We start from the raw sequence: 23,539 nt of genomic DNA, 5'->3' as shown, positions 1-23,539 counted from the left end.
TTTTCTCCTCTGGGGCTTGAAAATTGTCTGGCATATGGAAATAAGTTTACTTATCTTGAAGACTAGAGACATGAATTTTCCTTTATATTGCTCTTGCATTTTGAGAAGAGTTTGAATTCTTTATAGTTTCTCAATTTTATCACATCCTTTTAAAGGTACTATTTTGTGGTCCTATAGAAATTAGAGATAGAAAAGAAAGTATGCAGTCATAACCATTCATTAGTGCTTCTTAAACTTGTCTCTGAAGATTTGTTCCTTAGGCAAACCAAATATTGTCTAGCAGAAATACAAGTACAATTGTATGTTTATACCATATATATGTACACAATGATAAATTAGTATAAGTTTTAATTTTAGTAAATAGAATGTATTATTTTCCCTTGCCCTCTCTGCTGCCGCTCTCACCTCCCCTCAGGAAACCGATATAATGAAAGAGATCATGGACAAAGGACCAGTGCAAGGTACGGTAAGTCTGGAAGATGATAAAATCATTACTGAAATAAGTCAAGTGTGCAATGTCCTTGTACCATAACAGGAGAAAACACAAATTGCACTCCACAGTGAATAAAACAGACATATGCAGTGTAGTTTAACCAGGGATGTTTGGTGGACAGCTAGTAGCCCTAAAGGCAGCTATACGGAGTTCAAAATAAGTAAAATGACCTTAAGTTGAATCTACTGAAAACGTGAGCAAAATCTGTATGCTGCAAATGTGCCTTTTTTCCCCATGGCTGTTTTTTGCTTATTGATGAAATTACAGTTTGGGGCTGTGCAGAAGTTAATGCTAGCAAAGGTTTTTTTCTCTTGGGCTGGGATCAATTCCCCCACTAGCTGAGGTTAACACACAATGCTGCAGTATATGGGCCCTCCAGCAAATCATTCAGTGCTAGAACACTCCCAGATTTTCCCCTGTTGTGGCTCAAGGGCTCTTGTTGTGGAGGGTTATCAGTTTTGAATTTTCCTGCTGAACTTTGCAATGAAATCCCAGAGGTCTTGGAGAAATACAGAGGCTTCAGCAGGGAGCGAGGGACTGTAAAAGAATTGTTTAGCTTGAACACTCTCCTCTGGTAGAGATGGGTGGTGCTGGCAGCACCTGAAAATCCCACATCCCTGCTGGCACCCCAGACGGGTGAGGCTGAAGAGGCTGAGGGATGTGGGATTTGCGGTAACGGGGAAAGGTCACAGTGCGAAATGTCCACCCCTCTTGGATGGATGGCCAGTGCAAACCTAAAGCATTTTACTTCAGGATACTTCTGCATTTCTACTGGCCTGAATTATCTAATGAATTATTATAACTTCCAATTTATTATTGATATGGTCTTGATTCTAAGATTTAATACATTTCAGTGCATTGTGAAGTTGAAATTGCTTCCTAAAGCTTTTTATGTGGTCACTTGCAATTAATTTGAAACTCAAACTTAACAAGATCAATATTATCAGTCTTATTGGTTCTTCCCAAGTTTGTTTGCTCAAAGAGAATATTCTTCCCCATGCTGTGTTTGATCTAGAAGTGAATACAGTAGCTTCCTCTGGTTTTAAGAAAATAAAGAATTAGATTCCTCAAGATAAAATATTCTACCACTCTTTAATACTGCATTCATAGTCCTTACATACACTGGATTAACCTGTCAGTGCTAAATTTTCTATGGAAAATAATCTGTATTCAGCCATTTGTTAGGTTTTAATGACTCAATAATTCATAGCATTTTGTGAAATGTCAATGCTTTTTCTGAGAAAGTGTCTGTATAAAGTTAAGATAATGTTGCATATGGAAAATCAAGACCTAAGATAGTGTATAACTGAGTGTGTATCACTCAGCGAAATCACTTTCAGATTTTTCTTTTTGCTATAATGTGATTTTTAAATGAGGCACAGTTATGGACCAATAGTTTGTCATTGATTCACTCTTCTATCTTCCAGTATTACAAATGCACTCAGGGCATAATTCTAATTTAAAAACATATCATACTCATTTTTTCTTTTTTTTTTTAAATTAAAAAAAGTATAACATACTGCAAATGGTCTTCAGCTACTAAAAGAGATTTTTCCATTATTCATTCACTTGTCGTTCCTCAGGAACTTGCAAAGTGCTTACGGCCAGTCTTATCTAATGTACTAAGTAATATTTAATAGCTGGAAAACATTCAAGATCCTTTCAAGATCATGATGCAGAAATTCATTCTGGTTGGTGATGAATATACTTGGGGGTTTGTGCATACTCAAGGTTAAGAAAAGTATACATTTTTTAACAATTGTGAAACAGCAGGTATAGGAATCTAATTGAAAATTTTCTGTTACACAGCTTTCAAGTTTAAATGACAATTTCTCTCTGAAATATGTCATTGGTTCATATGGTGTGGGAACTGAGCAATTAGAACTTTCAGATGTAAATGGTGAAACACTAGTTTTTTAAAAGAAATCCACTTTCAAACAAACATAAGGAAGTTTTATTGATGCTTTGAAAACATTCAACTAGAATATCTAATATTACCTATTCAACTTTTTTTTTAAAAAAATAGACTTTAGGAAATACTCTGATAGTGATAGTGCTGATATAGGAAAATAATCCTTTCTGTCACATTAGTCAGTCTCAGCCAAAAGAAAAGCTAACACATAGCTAGCAATGCATCAAAGACTTGACTCTACAAAACTTATAATTTCAGCTATCATGGGGGAAAAAAAGAATATTTACTTTGTTGATAGAAGAAAAAGACCTGGAGAGAGCAGAGGGCTACTTCAAAATACAGTGCTAGAGTTAATTTTTTTTTTTAGCAAGTACTTTTAGTTTTTTGTTTCTTTGTATGTCTTAGAGACACAAATTCTTATTTAGGTATTTTATGCAGAGGAATCCATAGTGGAATGAATCTTATAATCTGCTGCATTTATATGCACAGGTCTGACAGCTCAACATGACTGAGGCAGCTCATGCATGAGCTACAGTCAGTCTTATGAAAATTGCTCCCTTGTCTGATTCACTACTAATTAATCCATTCATTTTGGAAAATGCAAAGTCTCTTCTAAGTGGGAGGTAACACCTTGGGCTGGTGGAGTGTGATCATCTCATCCTGTCCAAGTCACAACAGTCCATATCAGGACAGAGTCACTGAATAAATAAAATTATCTCAGTGCTTGATTTTTTTAATCTCTAGTGCAGTGCTACAGACTAGGAGAAGCATGGCTGGAAAGCTGCCTGGAGGAGAGGGACCTGGGGGTGTTGGTTGACAGCAACTCAACATGAGCCAGCAGTGGCCCAGGTGGCCAAGAAGGCCAATGGCATCTTGGCTTGGATCAGAAACGGCGTGACCAGCAGGTCCAGGGAGGTTATCCTCCCTCTGGACTCGGCACTGGTGAGACCGCTCCTCGAATCCTGTGTTCAGTTCTGGGCCCCTCACCACAAGAAGGATGTTGAGGCTCTGGAGTGAGTCCAGAGAAGAGCAACAAAGCTGGTGAAGGGGCTGGAGAACAGGCCTTATGAGGAACGGCTGAGAGAGCTGGGGTTGTTTAGCCTGGAGGCGAGGAGGCTGAGGGGAGACGTCATTGCTCTCTACAGCTACCTGAAAGGAGGTTGTAGAGAGGAGGGTGCTGGCCTCTTCTCCCAAGTGACGGGGGACAGGACAAGAGGGAATGGCCTCAAGCTCCGCCGGGGAGGTTGAGGCTTGACATCAGAAAAAAATTGTTCATGGAAAGGGTCATTGGGCACTGGCAGAGGCTGCCCAGGGAGGTGGTTGAGTCACCTTACCTGGAGGTGTTTAAGGGACGGGTGGACGAGGTGCTCAAGGACATGGTTTAGTGTTTGATAGGAATGGTTGGACTCAATGATCCGGTGGGTCTCTTCCAACCTGGTGATTCTGTGATTCTATGATTCTGTGATTTCGAATTATCATGTTTCTTCACGGTCTACGCTTCATTAACCTAGCTCGCTTAACTCCAAATACTATATCATTATTTAGCTCCTGATTGCAGGTCATATTTATAGACATATGCATATACATTAGTATACATATTTACATACATATAAAAATATATACACATACTAAATGTAGATATAATGTACAATCTTGGATAAAATTTCCTCATGTAGACTAAAGTTATTCTGGAAACACACTTCAAAATTTTTTATTTTATTTCAGTGCAAATAATTTCGATATGATATTTCTTCACAGAGTCAAGAACATGTCTGATTTAGAGTTGCTCATAAGTAATACATTGTTTCCTGAAACTGGACGTACTAATCTTGATTTCATAGAACAATGTAATTTAGAAATGAAACTACCTTCTCCTGTGTCGCCTTGATGATAGATGAGATCCCGTAACCTCAAACCTTCTGTGAGAGAAGTGAATTTTGCAGTCCTTGCACTCACCCTCTCTTCTTTGCCTCTCTTTGGCCAAGGTACCAAAACAAGATCCAGGGAAGCCTCCGTAGTAATTTTTTGAATGACTTATCCTCTTGGCTTTTCCTCTGACACCTTCACCTGGGCCAAGGCCCTTTCTGTTTCCTTGTACCTCTTGAAAGCTCTCCCTCTGCAGGATCCTCTGCAACTCAGAGACCTCAACAGCTGATATTTTACATAGCGGTACAAGGACGCCCACGGCAGTTGAGCTCCTAGCTCTGTGCACTGGTGAGCCTGGAGGTAGGGGGAGAGGGAGAACCTTTGCAGGGAGCTCTAACAGGGTCATGAGTGTGCAGCTAGAAATCAAGAATTAAGTTTGTGCTCTTTTCCACTTGGCCTGTTGCTGTCAATATGTGTGAACTTTGGCTCTGCAGGCAGCTTGGCAGAAGCTGTATCATTGTTCATCACACACATTTAACTTTCTCTGTGATTAACTGATATAGCTTTTCCTAGGCTGGCCACCTAGCTGCCTATTCCCCATGTCTTGATATATGCCTCCATTTTTTACGTCAGTGACCTCTTTAGCAAAGTATATAATAAAGGTTTCCTGGCCAAATGGGCTCATTTGACCACACATTGAGTTGTTCCCTTTCAGCCCCTAAAATTTGTGAATGTTTTCTGCCCAGTATGACAGAGGTGAAGAGGTTGTAAAAACAGTTCATTTCCTTCAAGTTTGTGAAAATATTCAGGTAGGAGAAGTAAATTTGAAAGTCTGTCAAACAGAAAAGTTGTAGCATGAGCTCACCTTACTGAATGCTGCAGATCTATACCAGGCACATATGTTATAAATTCTCAAACCACATAAAAATAGACAGTTAAACTTGTACTTTATGGAACGCCCAAGATAAAAGACTTTAGGAAACTGGATTTCACCAATTCTCACGTTCCAAGCTGTGTGGCAGTCTAATAAGTTGGAGTTAAGCTAGTATTTAATGCTTCTGATTCACTGTAATCTAATATAATGCAGACCTGGAATATATTTTCATTTTTCCAGAACAAGTAGCCCACCATATAGCAAAACAAATAGTATTAAGGTAGCAGAACAAATGTGGAAAGGAAACCCAAAATATTTATCTTAAAAAAGAAGATAATAATTTTCTTAGGAAAAAAAAATAGATATAACATTCAAGTTGTAATCTTTCTCTTGCCTGAAATTTCCAGTACATGAACTCTTTGGCCTTACATTTTCATGGATACAAAGTTTTTTCCCCCAGTTTTACCTGAAAGTCAGGATGAATGCATATATAAAAAAATCTATTTTTCTGTAAGGAGATTCCAGTGTACTAAATGAACTCTATGAGCCTTTCATAAAAAGGCAAACAGGTCACTCCACTGTATTTCACAGGATTTAAACTGTCTGTTAAATTGTCTTCTTGAATATGCAGATGCTTGTCAAAACAGAGGGTTTCATGCATGAACCTTGAGATTTGTTTTATTGAATTAAATTTAACTGGAATTGCGAAAACTTACCTAAGTCTACATGAGGCATTATTGCTTCTCACTGTACTGGAATAAGTCTGTGATAGGGAGTTTCCATGACAGGGAAACCAAATTAACTTGATGAGACGCCTTTGAGAGAACTCTGCTAGAGTATTTCTCCTGGTTCACTTGCAGCGGGGAACTTCTGAGCAATTACTGAACTTAGTATAATTGCAAAGAACGTTTATGCAGTCCAACAGACAACAAAAATTCGTACTGGTAAATGCAAGGAGCAAACAAAAATACAAGCAATATTTACTGACTGTTGATTTTCCCTGTTGTATTTTAGCTATAATGAAAGTGTATGAAGATTTTTTCCTTTACAAAGAGGGGATCTATAGATGCTCCCAGAAAGCAGGATCTAAATGGAAAACTCATTCAGTCAAACTCCTTGGGTGAGTAAAGCGAATTCTTTTACCCTTTTCTTCTTTCAGTCATGAATATAGTAAAATGTTAATGCCCAGTTTGGAATCCAAAGATTTTACTGCTAGAGGTGGAGCACTTTTAGATCCCAACATGAGATTGTTGTTTCATTTTTGAATGTCTGAGAATGTGAGACCATTGGAAAGAAATATGGAAAAACAGTATTTTATTTCACTCTAACATTTGCTCAAAAACTAAAAGTATACTGGTTTATAGAATAGAATGTTTTGCTGTGTATTCTCAAATATTCCAGGTACACATCAAGTATATGATTTCATCCAAACATGCCAGAAAGCAAAAGAAAATATGAAAATTGTGAGTGTGCAACAAGCACAGCTTACTGACACAGCAGTCCAGGATCTTTACACCCCAAACAGAAATCAGCTGCTGCTGGGAAGCCGCTGATTTTATTTTGGTTGCATAAGAAATATATACTCAGGACTGCAACTGCTGCAGAAGAATGTGTATAACATACTAGTGGATTTCCCCTCAAATATATCAAAAGCAGTGTGACCAGCACGTCAAGGGAGGGGATTCTTCCTCTCTATTCCTCTCTTGTGAGACCTCATCTGGAGTATTGTGTCCAGTTCTGGACTCCTCAACATAAGAAAGATATGGAGCTGTTGGAATGGGTCCAGAGGAGGGCTGCAACGATGATTAGAGGGCTGGAGCACCTCCCATATGAGGACAGGCTGAGAGAGTTGGGATTGGTCAGCCTGGAGAAGAGAAGGCTCAGAGGAGATCTTATAGCAACCTTCCAGTACCTGAAAGAGGCTACAGGAAAGCTGGAGAGGGTCTATTTATAAAGGCTTGTGGTGATAGGATGAGGGGGAACAAATATGAACTGGAAAGGGGCAGATTTAGACTAGACATTAGGAAGAATTTCTTCATGATGAGAGCGGTGAGACACTGGAACAGGTTATCCTGGGAAGCCCTATCCCTGGACGTGTTCAAGACAAGATTGGATGGGGCCTTGGGTAACCTGATCTAGTGGGATGTCCCTGCCCTTGGCAGGGGGGTTGGAACTAGATGATCTTTAAGGTCCCTCCCAACCCAAACTATTCTATGATTCTAAAGCATCTAACATACTGCAGAAGAATAAGAGAACTGCAGTAAAAAGAAGACAACTGAAGGTGATGATATTTAAGAAACCTCAGCCTGGTTTGGAGTTTAATATGTGGGAAATGCATTTACTTAGTTTCATTGAACATTGCTAAAGTATCCAACGTATTCAACACTATAAAAAGTTACCCATCCTTTCATTGTCTAATACATAAGTCTTCTGAATTCTGAGATTACACCATAAAAAAATATATGAAGAGTTGCTTAACTGTGAAAGTTGAATTCAAGTTTGACAAGTTGGAGGCTGTTTGAGCCCAAGGCTGGGTGTACTTGAGTCTCCAGCAATAATAAAACCAGTCATAAGATGTGATTCTGCAGCATGAAGTCTAATACAAGAAGTTTAAATGAAGTTTAAATGTCTTCAGGATTAAGCTATCACCTTTTCATATCATTCATTATAATTAATTAATTTGAATGTAAAGGCCCTGGTCTAGGTATAAGCTCTTTACCACTCACATATAGCTTGGGTGGGTGTTTTTTTTCAGCAAAGGAGAATGCAAACTCCTGTGTCTAAATAAAAAAAGCAGAAAAATCTCATTAAAAAGGCTTAAAAAAAAAAAGCATGGTCATTTGCATTCTGCAGAGAGAAAAAGAAGCAGAGACATGCTGACACATAAGGTGAAAAATACAGTTTTGTACGGATTGATGTTTATTGTAGTCTGATTTTTTTATTTATAGCCCCTTCAGTAAAAGAGATTCAATATTTGTAAAAGGCAGCCATAATAATGAATGACTGTATTGAGTTGATGTTTGTAATCTCACAGAAAAATTTTTGAGGAGGCCTTGAACTGCCCATGAATTGTACAACATATGAGCGATGGAGTCATAAAATGGAAATAAATTTTGGTGAAGTTTGCATGAGGCATTCGTACAAAAACAGAAAAGCAAATATAAGCTCCTTAATTGATCATTAGCTCATAAGAACGGTAAATACATTGACTGGCTTCCACATTGTCCTGCAACTTGAAATTACTAGTTATTTTCTATCATTTGAAAGCTTCTTATTTATAAAATCAGCTCTGATAGGACTACAAATCTGTCTTCGGTGAGGTACTGTGTGACCTCAGGCTCAGGGAGAGAACGGGAAAGATAGAGCAGCACGGAAGCAGGAGGGGAAAGTGTGGAACCGTCAGACGAAGGGAGTTGCAGGTAGCAGAGCATTTAAGCCTGATCACAGTCCCTGTCGACAGTGAAATAGGGCTTCTGGCAATATGAAGGCAGGGTGGGCTGACTCCACTGACATTTAGAGCTAGTAAGATCTCTGAAGTAGTTTCCATGTGCGTATTCTAGAGAAAAGGAGGTAAGCAGAAAAATTATTGAAGACTGGGATTCACAACAGCTAAATTTTGATGTGTAAAGTTAGATTTCTACGTCCCTTCTAGGCAGCTGTGGTTCCCTTTATGTCCATAGCTGTTAATATACTCTGTCCTAGGTGTCCATCTCACGGTGAGTTAAACTGCTTTGTTGGATCTTAATTATCTTTGCTGGCTATAAAAGAATCTGTGGGGATAAGATTAAAATGTCTAAGTTCAACTAGCTGAATCCCACTTGTTATAGCATCATAAAATAGCTTAAACCACAAAATAACTGTCTGACAGGTACATAAGATTTATGGTAAGGTAGTATCTTTAAAAGATCTTACATATATGTTTGTGTACATGTACACACACGCGCATTCATGGATCTATGTGTATTTACATATACAATTGCTACATACAGAATGCAACTCCTTGCACTCTAACACCAGAATGAAAATAAGCTAAGGAGGCTAAATGAAACTGCAAACGGTAAGTGGAACTAAGACAAATTGTTCAAAGACTGAGAATTTTCACTTTGTCATCTGCACTCTGTTATTTTTAGAAATCTAATTACTGAAAAATGACATGCAAAACTGTCATCTTTATCTCAAGATTTCTTACTAATAATAAAGGCAGACTGAATTCACATCAAAGATGAAGTTGGCAGAGCATTTATCTCCCAGTTTTCTACATGTAAGCAGAGTTGCTGAAAAAACTGTCAAGTTTATTCTATAGCAGATTCTCTGTAAAACTGGTGTATCTTTTTAATTAATCTTCTGTTCCATCTACTTCTCTGGTTTTCTTAGTTCCATTTAGGAAAAGACAAGAGAAGAGAAATGTAGTGTCCACAGGGAATGATAACATGAGGCACATTTGTTGATGGTGTAAACATCCCAAATTCTATTCAACATAGAGGAAGTAGATTGGCTTAAATAGCTATGGTTCTAGTAGAAAAAATATCTCTTTTCAAATGCAGACATCATGAAATAAAGTATTCATCTTTAATATTAGCAGCCCATTCAAACAAATCTCAGACTCTTTCACTGCATCACTGTGTCAGTGCCAAACTACAATATCGGGTCCATCCCTTCACTCAAAAACCTGTATCTGCTGATCTCCTGGCACTGAAAAAATCAGAAGGGCCCCAAAAGCCAAAGTCTTTGGCTACAACGAATTCCATGGACCTTAAGGTTTGGAGGAGACTAGGATATTTTTGTTAAAAGAGTTGGATGCTGTTTCATGACCAAGATAGATTTTCAGGTGTTTGGAAATTGCTTTCATACAGACTTTGATTAGAGGCCACTGAGAGATGTACATTAAATGGAAACACATTCCACCTCTATTTTTATCAATGATTCACTGGAAGGTTTAAATTCAATAGAGCAGCATAATAAATGGCATTGATACACCTATGCCCTTAAATAAACATTGTTTGAAGGCTTCTTAACACAAAAAGCCTTACTAAGGGAGATAAAATTGACACATAATGCAAAAACTGGTGTTTTAGTGTTGAGGGGATAGCTAGACAGAGCAAGAGCACTCTAAAATTTAATGCACAGGTAAATGACTCACCCATGCAAAGTCCAAAGGCTCATGCGTGCAAAGTCCACTACTGTCAGTGACATCTCAGGTTTTGGCTTTAATGACACTTTTTTCCTCTTCATTTTCCTCCTCACTTGTCCTTGCTCAAGCCTAGAGTCAGAATAAAAACAAACAAGCAACATCTTAACCACCAAAAGTTATGACCCAAATTATTTTCTTCCTGACTAAAGAAACCTTGGGTTGAGTTCCCTTTTTCTTTCATGGGGGAAAAAATTTACTTTAGTGTTTTCAGACAACCAACATCAGATATTATAGCTTAAAAATCAAGCAGCAACACCCAAAAGTATTTTACAGCAAAGAGAAATGCAGTAGAGAATAATGGGGAAAAGATATAGTGTCAGACAATTCATTCAGTTCAACCCATACAAATTATTACAGTTGATTTGTGGAAATGACTTAACAATTGACTCATTTATAATTTGACTCATCTCTCATGCTGAACCATAGTTTCAAATTCCAGGAACCATTTTCTAAGAAGTTCTGTCTCACAGAGAATACTAGTTAGGAACTCTAACTTTCTTTTTATTAGTAAAATATTAAGAACTAAATTTTGTCTAACTGAGTAGATGAAAATCCTGTTTTTTGAGAAGTACTGATTTTGTGTTACAGCACTAAGAATAAGACATAACCTGCAATCATCATGCCTTTTTTGTCAAGTAACATTGTGGTAGTTATAAGACTAAATTCAGGGAATAAAGTAAGATGAAATCTTTAGACTGCATGTATTTCTCTCCTACTCTCTTTTTATCAGGAGAAGGAGGTACACTGAGCCTTTTACAGAAACATAACTTTATTATTAAAATAAACCAGGTCAAGATGAGAGGCATTAAGTAATCTTTGTGTCCTATTGCTGTGTACTTATTGTCTGTGGGAAGACGGTATTTTAATCCAAGAGGCTTCATTGTTTGTTTGGCCAGTGTGGTGACAGCAAATTAGGAATGGCTACATAGTAAATACAGTATTAGAGAGATAAATGAGTCTAATTTCTTAGCACTGATTGTGGTCAGCACTTAGGTGGGATGAATTAACTTCAGGAATTACCCCTCTCTCTTAATAGCAAAGTGGTTCTTTTCCTTATCCAAATACCTCAGTTCCCTAAAGTTGAATTGGATGAATCTGGACTTCACTGAGTCCTGTTTGATCACCAGCATTTTTTTTTCAGAGATGGAAAGGGTCAGAAATATCTCATTAAATGTATGACTGTGGAAATCCTGTGGTTCATGTGCTCTGGCAGCCGAGAGGGCAAACCACATCCTGCGATGCATCAAACTCAGTTTAACCAGCAGGCCAAAAGACGTGATTAACTTGCTGTACTCAGTGTTGCTGTAACCTCACCTGGAGTACGCGTGTACTTCTGGGTCCTGCAGTTTAAGAAGGATGTGAAGGTCCTTTTATGCATCCAGAGGAGGACAACAGAGTTGGTGAAACGGCTGGAAGGCATATCCTATGAGAAGTTAAGGACTTTGGGCCTGTCTAGTTTGGAGAAGAGGAGGCTGAGGGGAGACCTCATTGCTCTCCACAGCTTCCCGAGGAAGTGGAGAGGGAGGTGCTGATCTCTTGTACCCTGTATGAAGTGGTAGGACATATGGGAATGGCTCAAAGCTGTGCTACAGGAGGCTTAGACTGGACATTAGGAAGCATTTCTTTATTGAGAGGGTGTTCAAACACTGGAGCAGGCTTCCTAGTGAAGTGGTCAATGTCCCAAGCTTGTCAGTGTTAAAGAGGCATTTGGACAATGCCCTTAAAAACATGCTTTAACTTTTGGTCAGCCATGAATTGGTTGGGCAGTTGGACGAGATGGTCATTATAGGTCCTTTCCAACTGAAAAATTCTTTTCTACGTCTATGTTGTGATTGTATTGGATGTTATATAAGGTTTCTAGTTGTCTCATTTGACCTGAAGATCCTTGTGAATGCAGATGTTAACAGCAATTAAAATATTTGAAAAAAAGTACAAAATTAGGAAAAAAATGAGAAAGCAAAATATGAGTAAACACCATAACCTTAAAAACAGAATACATACATTTTCTTTAGTCATCCTCTATGTATGTTATTCTTTAGCACATTCATGGCTTATTTCTGTGAAGATAGGATGTAACACAATCCTATCTTCAATGAACTCCCAGTCTAGGAAGACAGGGAGGAGCCATTGCAAACAAAAAACCAAATTGACTGACTAACTACAGAAGAAGCTTAGCTTTATTCCTTTAAAGTTGAGAGTTTTGCCAGTGACTTCAGTGAATCCAACATTCAACTTATAAACCGTATAACTTGGAAACTGCGACTGTGGGTTGAAATGGTTGAAAAAAATTGCAGGAGTGATTTTAAATTGTATTTCAGCGTTTGTGTATTTTTTATTTGTATATGGGAACTGAGAAGTCTGTTCCAGATATAAATTGTTTAATGGCAGAAGATAGAAAGATTATGTAGAATGCTGCTTCCTAGAGCATTGGTGTTCATGTTCAGTAAACACTTTAATTTCTAAGGTAATGCAAAGCACAGATGTCCAGTAACATTGACACATCTGTAGGAATTAATAGCATGAGATCTGAGACCTGTCATTCTTTTTCACTCTTAAGACCTGATTTCTTATTAGTAAACATCATCAGTCTTAAGGGCACAGCTTAAATAACAGTTACATGCTCTGCTTTGTCTTTGATGTATTTGCTGTTAACAGCATTTTACTTACCATGCTTGAATCTAGTTTCTGTTATCCTACAAAACTGACTACACCTCAGTTTTGAAGCCATTGCTGATAGTGTCTTTTTTAATTTTAGGTTTTATTTCCAGTTTTTGCACTGTTTTATTCAATGACATGTAATTATCAAATGCTATGTGTGTTTTGGGGTTTTTTTCCTGAACCTTTGGTTTATATTTCCACCCAAGTCTTGTGTGGTCCACTTGTATTGTAGTGATACACTACAAAAGAAATGAGGAAAATGTTCATGCAAAATGAATTTGCATTCTATGGAAGAATACTGAAACAGTCTCCATATTCCAGTTTTTAAGTGTTGTGCATAGTTGTGCATTCAGGACCTACACCTACAGAATTAATATCAAGGGAAAGTTGTTACTGGAAAGGACAGATAGGGTGCCTCTGCTGTGTAAAACTGGACACGAAATTATGAATATCCTTTTCTAGAAGCACACAAGTACTTGTCCTTTTATCTGGAAAAGCACCAGAATCCTCTTTACAGAGCCAGTTGGAGGTGGTTTTCCCTGAGAAAATGGAAATACCTCCCTTCTTTTTCTCCTGAAGGGAATCAAATGGAGTTCATTGAAATTACTTCTTTTTATTCAAGGTTATTTTAGATTGAAGATCATGATAGTTTCTTTTAGAAAACTAAGTGATTTATTTCTTACAGGATATTTCTGTCAGACAGAGGAAAACTCCCTTTTTAAAGTGATTTTTTGGTAATTGATAATGTTTCCTTAAAATCTCTTCTTTTTCTTCTTAATAAAAATGGAAATTTTGAGTGGTAAGGTTGAAAGCTTTTCCTAAAAATACCGAAGGTGGGGACATTAGTGGTCTAAACCTTTGTAAAAATAACCCTAACAGATTCCCTGCCTCTGTGAGTAATGAGGTCCAGCAGCTGTTTGCTTTTGAAATGTCATTCATTTGGAGTAAATATCAAGCTGGAATTATCACAAAAGCAAGAGAAAAAAGCACTATCAGATTATTTTGGTTATCTTCCAGAAACGTAATATTGTTCTTTAATGGATGTTATCCAAGAACCTGTCAACCCATTTTCAAAAGTATCTGTAATTTCCACTTGCAAACTAATTCCACTAAGAGTTAAATTACTTCATTGTTGGGATATTTCTTTCTTGATTTTTTTTCCTGGACTTCTTCCTCCTATTCTCCCTATAGATTAATATAGGACATTTAATCTCCTCTTTCTGCTTGGCGTTTGAGCCCTACACACATTGAGATGGTTAGTGTCTATACATTTTCATTTATTCATTTCTCAGTTTGTCACACAAATGCTTGTTACTGCTGCTCTATTTATTCCTAGCAGTTACTGGATTTAGTGTAGCATACACTGCATAATTCTTTGCTCAAAACATGCATGATCTTGCCTACTTTTAGCCTCAGCTTCTTACATTTTCTTTCTGATGTTGTTAACATACTTAAGGGAGACTCCATGTCTAATTTTCTTCTCACTATCACATCTACAAACTTCCAAGGACTTGGCTTCCCTGGAGACACTAGAAATCTCTTATTATCTTCTATCAGATCAAAGTGTCATTAGTTAGGAACACAAAGTTTGGATAGGTCTACTTTAGGGAGTAACTGGTAGTGACTATGTTGGCTACATGAACTGCAGAGTCTCAGGAACAAGAAATCTCAAAGAAAAAGTATTGTAGGAGGAGATATAATACGGACTGTATTAAAGAAATTGTATCAGCTGAAAACTCTGAAAATGTCATAGTATTTCATGGAGTAGTAACAATAATTTATTAATTCCCATTGATTTTAACTTATAGGCAAAATACTGATACTTCTCAGATTCATAAATATACTTCTATATTTTTTTCTTTAAAGGTTACTTTCAGAAAGCAGATAATGGCAACAAGATTTGCTCTTCTGCTAAATAATATTCACTTACAATGTCCAGAACAAAGGGGTTCTTTTCTATGATTAACACTCCAAAGCACAGCTGTTTTACAGGAAAAAATGACTAAAGTATCATTTTCCCTTCCAGTCTGTTGGTCCCTAAACCAGGTATTGCTCCAAGACATGAGGGAACATAATAGCATCCCAGATGAGTTTAAGAACATTTTTCACACAATACATTCCTGGTTTAATTTTGTTCAACCAAATTGTATAATCTGTGATTTTGTGCTATATTGTGAAAAACTGATACACATAAAACTGGTTATTTCTATGTTGTTTATTATGATAATTTTCCCCACTTTTCTAAATGATTTGATTTTATCTCTGATGGTTTAAAATGGATCGCATGTGAGTCCTTCAGTCTCTAATGTCTTAATTTTCATAATTTATTCTGAAATCATGTGTTACATTTGTGTAGTTTTGGAAGCTGATGCATTGTATTTCCCCAACAAGTGGATAAGACATTTACTTTAAAAGTAAATAACTTTTGATTATTTTTGCTGTGGTTTTTTTTTTTTCTAGGGTGAAATATGACTTTGGAGTTTAAAATAAATTTTGCACAGGTCCAAGAATTGTTTTTCATTATCTGCAGTTTTTTTTAAATTCCTGTAAAACACTGCTATGCTTCCCTTTCATTTTTTTGATACATAATTAATAGTAGCTTATAAATCCATATTTATTTTTTCATGTTTACATACATTCAGTTATCTAAATTTACATCCTGACAGTCTTCTGTAGGCAATATATTTTTCATAACTGCTGTTTTTCTTTTTCCTTTCTTTTGAATAATATCAAACACATGTGAAGATTGCCAATTATTATTACTTTTATTTATATTATCTTAGCACATTAACAGTTTTGGGCAAATGTTGTCTGCTGATTCCTATGCTAATACTTTATATTTCCTAAAGATTTCCAATCTTCTCCTTTGCTCATTTCATGCTTCATTAGACAATTAATTATGTCAGGATTTAATTTGTGAGTCAGGTAAATGTGATGTGCTAGACATCCAAATTCTCATCACAGAGATGGTGATTGAGTCAACAAAGTGCAAGGCTGGAGAGCAACTCAGCTACAACTGCTCACAGATCCACTAGTTTCCCACACAGAAGTACTTGGTGCTACCAGAAGTACAAAAATCTTTCCAGCTGGTTGTGTCTCCAAAAGGATGTGGATGTCTCAAAGGTCCTCTGTCACGTCTGCCAGAAACCTGTGGATGTCCCAGGCACCCTAAGACATCTGAAATAGCCCTAGACACCTGCTTTTAGGCAAGTGAATGCATAAAAATATACTCGGTTTCCTACGGTGGGACACACACATTTAGATATCTTAAACTTGAAATAAATCCCAGTGTTTTACTGTCATTAGAAAGACACATTCTAATTCCAGTTCCGACATCAACATTTACATTATTATACCAATGTACTGCTTAAATCTCAGAAGAAACCAGTAAAAAAGTTATACACTGTATTAAGCACATTTTTTTAAGCATTGTAATTATATTATGTATTCTACTTTTCCACAGTATTCCCAAAGGAAAATTTGCATTGATTAATATGACCCTTGAACTGCTGGTACCTTTCATAATCTGTGCAGATCTGTCAATTTTCTGGGACAGACAAAGGTGGTGAGCATTTCACTTTTAAATTCTGGTGGTTTGTTTCGCTCCTTCAGGATTCAAGTTCCCAGGCTGGACCGCTGGGCTGAGACCAATGGCATGAGGTTTAACAAGGCCAAATGCCGGGTCCTGCACTTGGGGCACAACAACCCTGAGCAGTGCTACAGACTAGGAGAAGTCTGTCTAGAAAGCTGCCTGGAGGGGAGGGACCTGGGGGTGTTGGTTGACAGCGACTGAACATGAGCCAGCAGTGGCCCAGGTGGCCAAGAAGGCCAATGGCATCTTGGCTTGGATCAGAAACAGCATGACCAGCAGGTCCAGGGAGGTTATTCTCCCTCTGGACTCGGCACTGGTGAGACTGCTCCTCGAATCCTGTGTTCAGTTCTGGGCCCCTCACCACAAGAAGGATGTTGAGGCTCTGGAGAGAGTCCAGAGAAGAGCAACAAAGCTGGTGAGGGGGCTGGAGAACAGGCCTTAAGAGGAACAGCTGAGAGAGCTGGGGGTGTTTAGCCTGGAGAAGAGGAGGCTGAGGGGAGACCTCATTGCTCTCTACAACTACCTGAAAGGAGGTTGTGGAGAGGAGGGTGCTGGCCTCTTCTCCCAAGTGACAGGGGACAGGACAAGAGGGAATGGCCTCAAGCTCCACCAGGGGAGGTTGAGGCTTGACATCAGAAAAAAATTTTTCATGGAAAGGGTCATTGGGCACTGGCAGAGGCTGCCCAGGGAGGTGGTTGATTCACCATCTCTGAAGGTGTTTAAAGGACAGGTGGATGAGGTGCTGAGGGACATGGTTTAGTGATTGGTAGGAATGGTTGGACTCGGTGATCCTGGAGGTCTTTTCCAACCTAGTGATTCTGTGATTATATTTTTAGGGATGTTTCGAATTTTTTTATTTTTGTGTTTTAAGATTTTGACAGACCAATAAACACTTTCTCTAAGTTACTTCTCACCAAGAAAATGTTCTGGAATGTTATTACTTTTCACTGTTGTTATCAATGATACACCAGGTTACTTTTTACTCCATAGTGTCTTCCATGAGGGCTCCTTTTTAATTTATTAATGAGTATATTTTTGCGGCTAATGTCTATTTTTAAATAGGAAATAAGTAAAGAAGTCAAATCTCAAAGATCACCCAGACTCAGGAAAAGATATTTGTATAGAGTCCAGTCTGCATAGGAAAATATACAGGGCAGGAATCCAATTGAAAAAATGGGGTTTTGAACTGTTGAAATAGGATGCCATGCTGTTTCCATTCAGCCTAGTGGATGGCTAAGAATTTTAGTAAATCCTCTGGATTTATATTACTATAATCTGATCATTTTAGTAAATTCTTATCAATCATTCTTTGTACGTATTTCAAGGGTTAGAACTTACAACAGCAAGAAAAACACTAGTTAAATTATAAATTATTAATTTATAGCATATATGTTTTATAACTCAGAAAATTCACCTTCAGGTGCTTGGCTTAGCACCAGAAAGGTTAGAAATTTTTTTTTCTCTGCGGAATCTTAACTTAAATCAAGCTTAAAGTGGAATCTGTGCTTAGATGCCAGAACATGTTTGTTACGTGCAATTAAGGGATACGATGCAGAATGAATTTATTCCAGCAGTAAAGCTGCAATCATGAAAATTACTGAAGTATAACTTTGTAGGCAAGAAAAGGGAAAAAGAGAAATTACAAAGATCAAATGCAATACTTATATTGAGAAAGCTATTTGAGAAAATATATCCTCCTTTCCTAAAGATACAACTGCAGAATCATGTTCCACATAGGAGTACTTTGAAAGAATTGCTTCCTCTTTAAAAGGTATATTAATATGAATGTGCCAAGAAATCCCCAGAAATGCTCTTGATGGAGCTGGCGTTCACTCCCAGAGGCAAGAAGTCAACTCAAACTGGCATGTGGCCACAAAGACTGCATCATTAAACAATATATAGGGAGCATGGTTCAGAAAACAGCAGCTGTTTCCATTACAGCTCAGTGTTTTTTTTAGACTGAGAGAGACACCCATTAGCCCGGGAGAAATGAGAATTAGTGAATCACAGCTAGTCTTCGGAATAAACCTGAACAAACACTGCTGAGTTTTAGGAAACATGCCTAGGACCTCGTGGAGCACCTCTGCTCTGAGGACAGGCTGAGAGAGTTGGGGTTGTTCATCGTGGAGAAGAGAAGGCTCCAGGGAGATCTTATAGCGACTTTCCAGTGCCTGCAGGGGCTACAGGAAAGCTGGGGAGGGGCTTTTTACAAGGGCCTGTAGTGACAGAACAAGGGAAAATGGCTTTAAATTGGAAGGGGGAATTGGCTGTGCATTTATCAGGAGAGTCTAATGTATCTTCTCTATATTCCTCCCTTTTTAAAGCAGAAGACAATAAATAGATCTCCCCTGAGCCACCTTCCCTGAGGGCTCAACAAAGCCAGATCCCTCAACCTCTCCTTGCACATCATGTGGTCTAGACCTCAAGCATCTCAGCGGACTCCTGCTGGTCTTGTTCCAGGCTGTTAATGTCTTTCCTGTATAGGGAAACCCAAAACTGGTCACAGTGCTCTGGACGCAGACAGGCAGGTACTGAATAAAGGGGATTAGTCACTTTTCTTGACCTCCTGGGTGCACTCTTGTACACTTTAATTTAATGTATTTTAATTTAGAGTATTTGGATGAACGCCCATGGGCATGGATTAGTGAGTAAGCAGCTCTCTTTCTAAACTGTAAGACAAAATTCATGTCAAGTACCTCTCTTGTAATGGAACAAACCCCAGGAAATTAAATACATGGATATGTTATAATCAAAGATAAAAAAAGATCCTTTTCCACTTTGGTTTCTAAGTTTTCTTCCATTTAGAAACATTTCAGATAATCAATAAATTCCTATCAGAGTATGAAACTAGAATTTGACTTCTTATTTTTTAGAAAATAACAAAAATTGGAAAAAAAATTTAATGGCAGAAATGTGAATCTACAGGAAGTGATCATCATCCTGCTGAAATGAATTGGAGATATAATATGAAGCAATGAAAACAAGATTATATGAATATAAATTCAAGGCAATTTTCTTCTGTCTTTAAGACAGATGTAAATATTGGACTTTCACACCGCAGCTGAATTTTTAGTAAAATGGTCAAAGAAGTAATTTGAATCTGATATGAAATCAGATAACTTATATCTTTGTTTTAAATTCATGATCATGACAGACTGTATCTGAAATATATTTGGCAAAGAAATGGCAAAGATTTTTAATAATTCCTGAACTGTTGCATAGTAGTGCAAAGAAAAATTATCATGAGGCTTTTTAAAAAAAAAATTACATTCAGTGGTCATTACTACTAACATCATTGTTATAATTCATTGCATTTAATGAGCAGTAGCTACAATTTATGCTTGTAACTGTAATCCAGACTTCACCTCTCTGCTAATCACTAATTTATCTTGCTCTTTTTTCCCTTCAGCTGGAAGTGCAGGTATTCCATATACATTAAGGTTCACTATTAACCAAGAAGAGATGATGCCACTGTGGCTGTTCAAATTTTTTTACATTTTCTTACATTTTTAAGTTTTTTTAAGATGACAGCAAAATCCTAGTTTTTTCCATTCACAGTGTGGGCTTTCTTATATTTTTGTGGTTTGCCTTTCAAAGTGAATGGAGCACTGCAAATACCACTCAAACATACGACATTGGAGGATATACATCAATAAACACCATGTCAATTGCATTCTCTACAGTCTTGGATTACATTTATACTGTGGAAAAAAAACCTGAAAGCTCACATCTTCAGTTTTCACCTCATTTGTGCCCTTTTACAGGAATCCAAGTATCATGACCTGTGAATAGTAACTAGATAAGCCTTCATTCTATAATTGTATAAATGCAAATCGTGGCAGAGGTCTTTAAGCAATCAGTAGATCCACCATATATACTTATCTACCTAAGCTGTGCAGGAAGCTTTTACTTATTGAACTACATCCAGACGATGGCCTTGGAACATTTTCTGCAGAGCTAAAAACTCAGAGCACTACAACAAAACAGTTCTGAAAGTTGTATTACCTGGCAGATAAGGACAATCTCTTGTGCGTTTTCATGGACATTGACACAACATTTGAGATGTCCTCAAAGATGTCAAAGAAACATCAGGTTTACAATACACACTGTACACTAAAACAGATAAGGTTGTCAACAATTTAATTTGAGCTGAGAAAAGGTGGGAACATTTTCAGTCCAATCTAACCAGCTATTTTTTTAAAGGTGTTGGACAAGATCTTTAACAGAAATGTTTTTAAGGATTTTCTGCTGAATTGAAGAAAAGTGTTCACATTAATTTCAGTACTCCTACGCAGTTCAGCTGAGCTGACAAGCTCTCCAGAGGAGAGATTCTGTCAATGAAAACGTTTTTTTCCAATGACAGACTAAAATAACACTTGTGTTGAGTATTTGTAGTCCCTGACGGCAATTTGTCTCATGGTTACCAGGATACTTATTTTCATTTTCATCATTAGCAGAGTTTGGTATTTAAACATGGAGACATCTATCAGTTGTGCTTTGGTCTGGTACTGGTATTAGGACAAATAAGCAAGACAAGTTCTCATTTCTGGTTGCTTGCATAAAGCTACAAACTGTGAATGTACACATCAAAGGTCTCACTAGTACTGTCTCTTGTTACAGGTGGGGAGCATTACCTGACAAAAATGGACAGAAACAGAAGTTCTGGGTAAGTGAATCCTTAGTACTGTGTTTTGAGGACAAAGCAAAATCTTTACAAGACAGATTGTCTAAACCAGCTTCTTTCCTTCCATCCACTCTCTCTGCATCTGTTCTTACCCTTCATCTTAAAGCTTCCTGCATAATTCTGTCACCTTTATGATAACTTTTATCATGCTGACCTTTGAACTACAGCATCATCTACTTCAACTTCAAAGCCTGTTTCATCCGGTCTCCAACCTATATCTGTGCTTTTCCCTATGCTGTCTTTTCCATCTCAGATCTTATTCAAATCCTCAAATGTTACTCAAATAGCCTATGACGACTCAGTTCTCTTTGATGTCTGCAAATGAGACTCAATAAAAGTAATTAATATTAATTATTAAAACATTTGGAAAAGACAAGCTATCTATTTAAACAACATTGTCAAATGCTATCCAGCTATGAGGAAAAAAAAAAAAACATTGGCTTTCATCCATTTAGAGTAAGTCAGATTTTATTACTTTGAATATGATTAATAGCTCATCTCATTATTCCTGTGTTCAGTAGAAGGTAATTTGAGTTTACATAGCTGATGGCAGGGCTTATGGTAGGTAGTTACACTGACACCTATAGCAAAACTTCTACTGACTTCATTAGAAGCTAAGTTACTCAATATGTCAACACCTAAATGAATGAAACTAATTTATTAGAAGTCACCTTTTTTGTATCTTGGGTTTCTCTTTAACAGATTATTTGTGATGGGAATTTTGTCCACTGTCGTTTCAATGACTACTTTGTCCAGCCAGTAGTTGAATTATCTAATGATTTCTGCTTCTGTTTATGAAACTGCCACACATACATAGCATTCCATTTTTATTAAGCCCGGTTTTGGAACTGAAATTTTGATCAAAACAAAAAGGAGAAAATGATTAGAAGTCAGAAAAAGGTGTGTTCTGATTCTCAGTACACCAGATGTGAGAAACTCTGTTTCTTAAAAAGGAAAGTAGTACAAAAGATTTATTTTGCATTTTATGCTCTGCATTTTTAAATAATACTTTAAAATTAAAATTGGAATTTTTCTTCCTCTTTGTTTTCCTTTAGATTGCTGCAAATTCTTGGGGAAAATCTTGGGGAGAAAATGGCTATTTTAGGATTCTACGTGGCCAAAATGAGTGTGATATTGAGAAGCTGATTTTAACTACTTTGGGATAGCCATAGTTGTCTACTCTAATTGTATTGTACCGTATGCTGCTTTATGTAACTATTCTTTCCATCATCACGTATTGAGTATTTCTAGAGAAATAAAAATGTCGTCTGTGTAAGTTACCTTTATTTCTATTATGGCTTATTAAGGCTTCCTGACTGGAACACACTGCAGGCACCACAACCCTCTCCAATGTAAGTTGGGACAAACATTTCCTTGTACTAAAAGACAGTTTTGTCCAGGACTACTGAAAAACTTGGTGTCTCACAGAGCAGGAAGCTCCCTTCTCTTTTATTTCCATCTCACCACTACCTTGTTATATTATTAATGGTTAATTCAACAATGCCTGAAATAAACAGTTACATTGTTAGTACTAATTGGCTCAGACAGCTCAAGGTCTTACTGGGTAAAAAATTCCAAAGAAATGTAAGCAGAGTTCTGATTCTGTTACAGAATAATTATTTCCTATCCTATCTTAGATAAGTTGTATCTATGTATCATTATCTGTTCCAAGAAATTCATTTTTTACTGGTAGGTCCTACCGAGTCAATGCATTTAGAGTCACACAAAAAATTAGTTGCAGTGAAATGGTATATTCCGATTCCCACAGCCACAATTAAAAAATCAAAATTTTAATAGCTTATTTAATTAGAGGAAAATAATGAAGAAAATATAATTTCTCCTCAGTTAAGTCTGGATGAGGCTAACTTCTGAACTTCTTGCCTTCCTCTCACTGTTTAATCTGGGAGCAGCCATGTGTCACCATTCCCAAAAGCCTATTTTCAATGGATAAAGATAGAAAAGACATTCTGTTATTTGTGTCTACTGACACATCTGCAGTTCAGGCACAGTCCCTGGTGTTGGCTAGCAGGATCATTAGTGCAGACAAGAAACCCTTTCACTCCTAATGCTCTCATAGCTGCTTCTTTATAAAGAAAAAGCCTACTGGCATACATCCCCTCCTATCACACAGAAACAGAGAATCAGAGAATCATTTAGGTTAGAAAAGACCATTAAGGTTATTGTAAACCTAACACGGAAAAGTCAACAACTAAACCATGTCCCTAAGCAGCACTTCTACACACCTTTTAAATACCTCCAGGGATGGAGA

General features: G+C 37.3%; 1 protein-coding gene across 1 annotated transcript in view; it reads left to right on the top strand.

Annotated features, from left to right (window-relative positions):
• TINAG (tubulointerstitial nephritis antigen) overlaps window positions 1-22,520 on the top strand; it is a 48,071-nt gene extending 25,551 nt beyond the window's left edge. The window contains exons 8-11 of the mRNA XM_069851520.1: window positions 416-461; window positions 6,160-6,265; window positions 21,207-21,252; window positions 22,326-22,520. Of these exons, the coding sequence (XP_069707621.1) occupies window positions 416-461; window positions 6,160-6,265; window positions 21,207-21,252; window positions 22,326-22,436 (309 nt within the window). The 3' untranslated portion in view covers window positions 22,437-22,520. The remainder of the gene's footprint in view (window positions 1-415; window positions 462-6,159; window positions 6,266-21,206; window positions 21,253-22,325) is intronic.
• The last annotated feature ends 1,019 nt before the right edge of the window (window positions 22,521-23,539 follow it).

Source organism: Phaenicophaeus curvirostris, chromosome 2 (genome assembly GCF_032191515.1).
Source record: "Phaenicophaeus curvirostris isolate KB17595 chromosome 2, BPBGC_Pcur_1.0, whole genome shotgun sequence".
NCBI lineage: Eukaryota > Metazoa > Chordata > Aves > Cuculiformes > Cuculidae > Phaenicophaeus > Phaenicophaeus curvirostris.
Note: the sequence above shows the minus strand (reverse complement) of the source record. Positions and strands in the feature narration are given on the sequence as shown.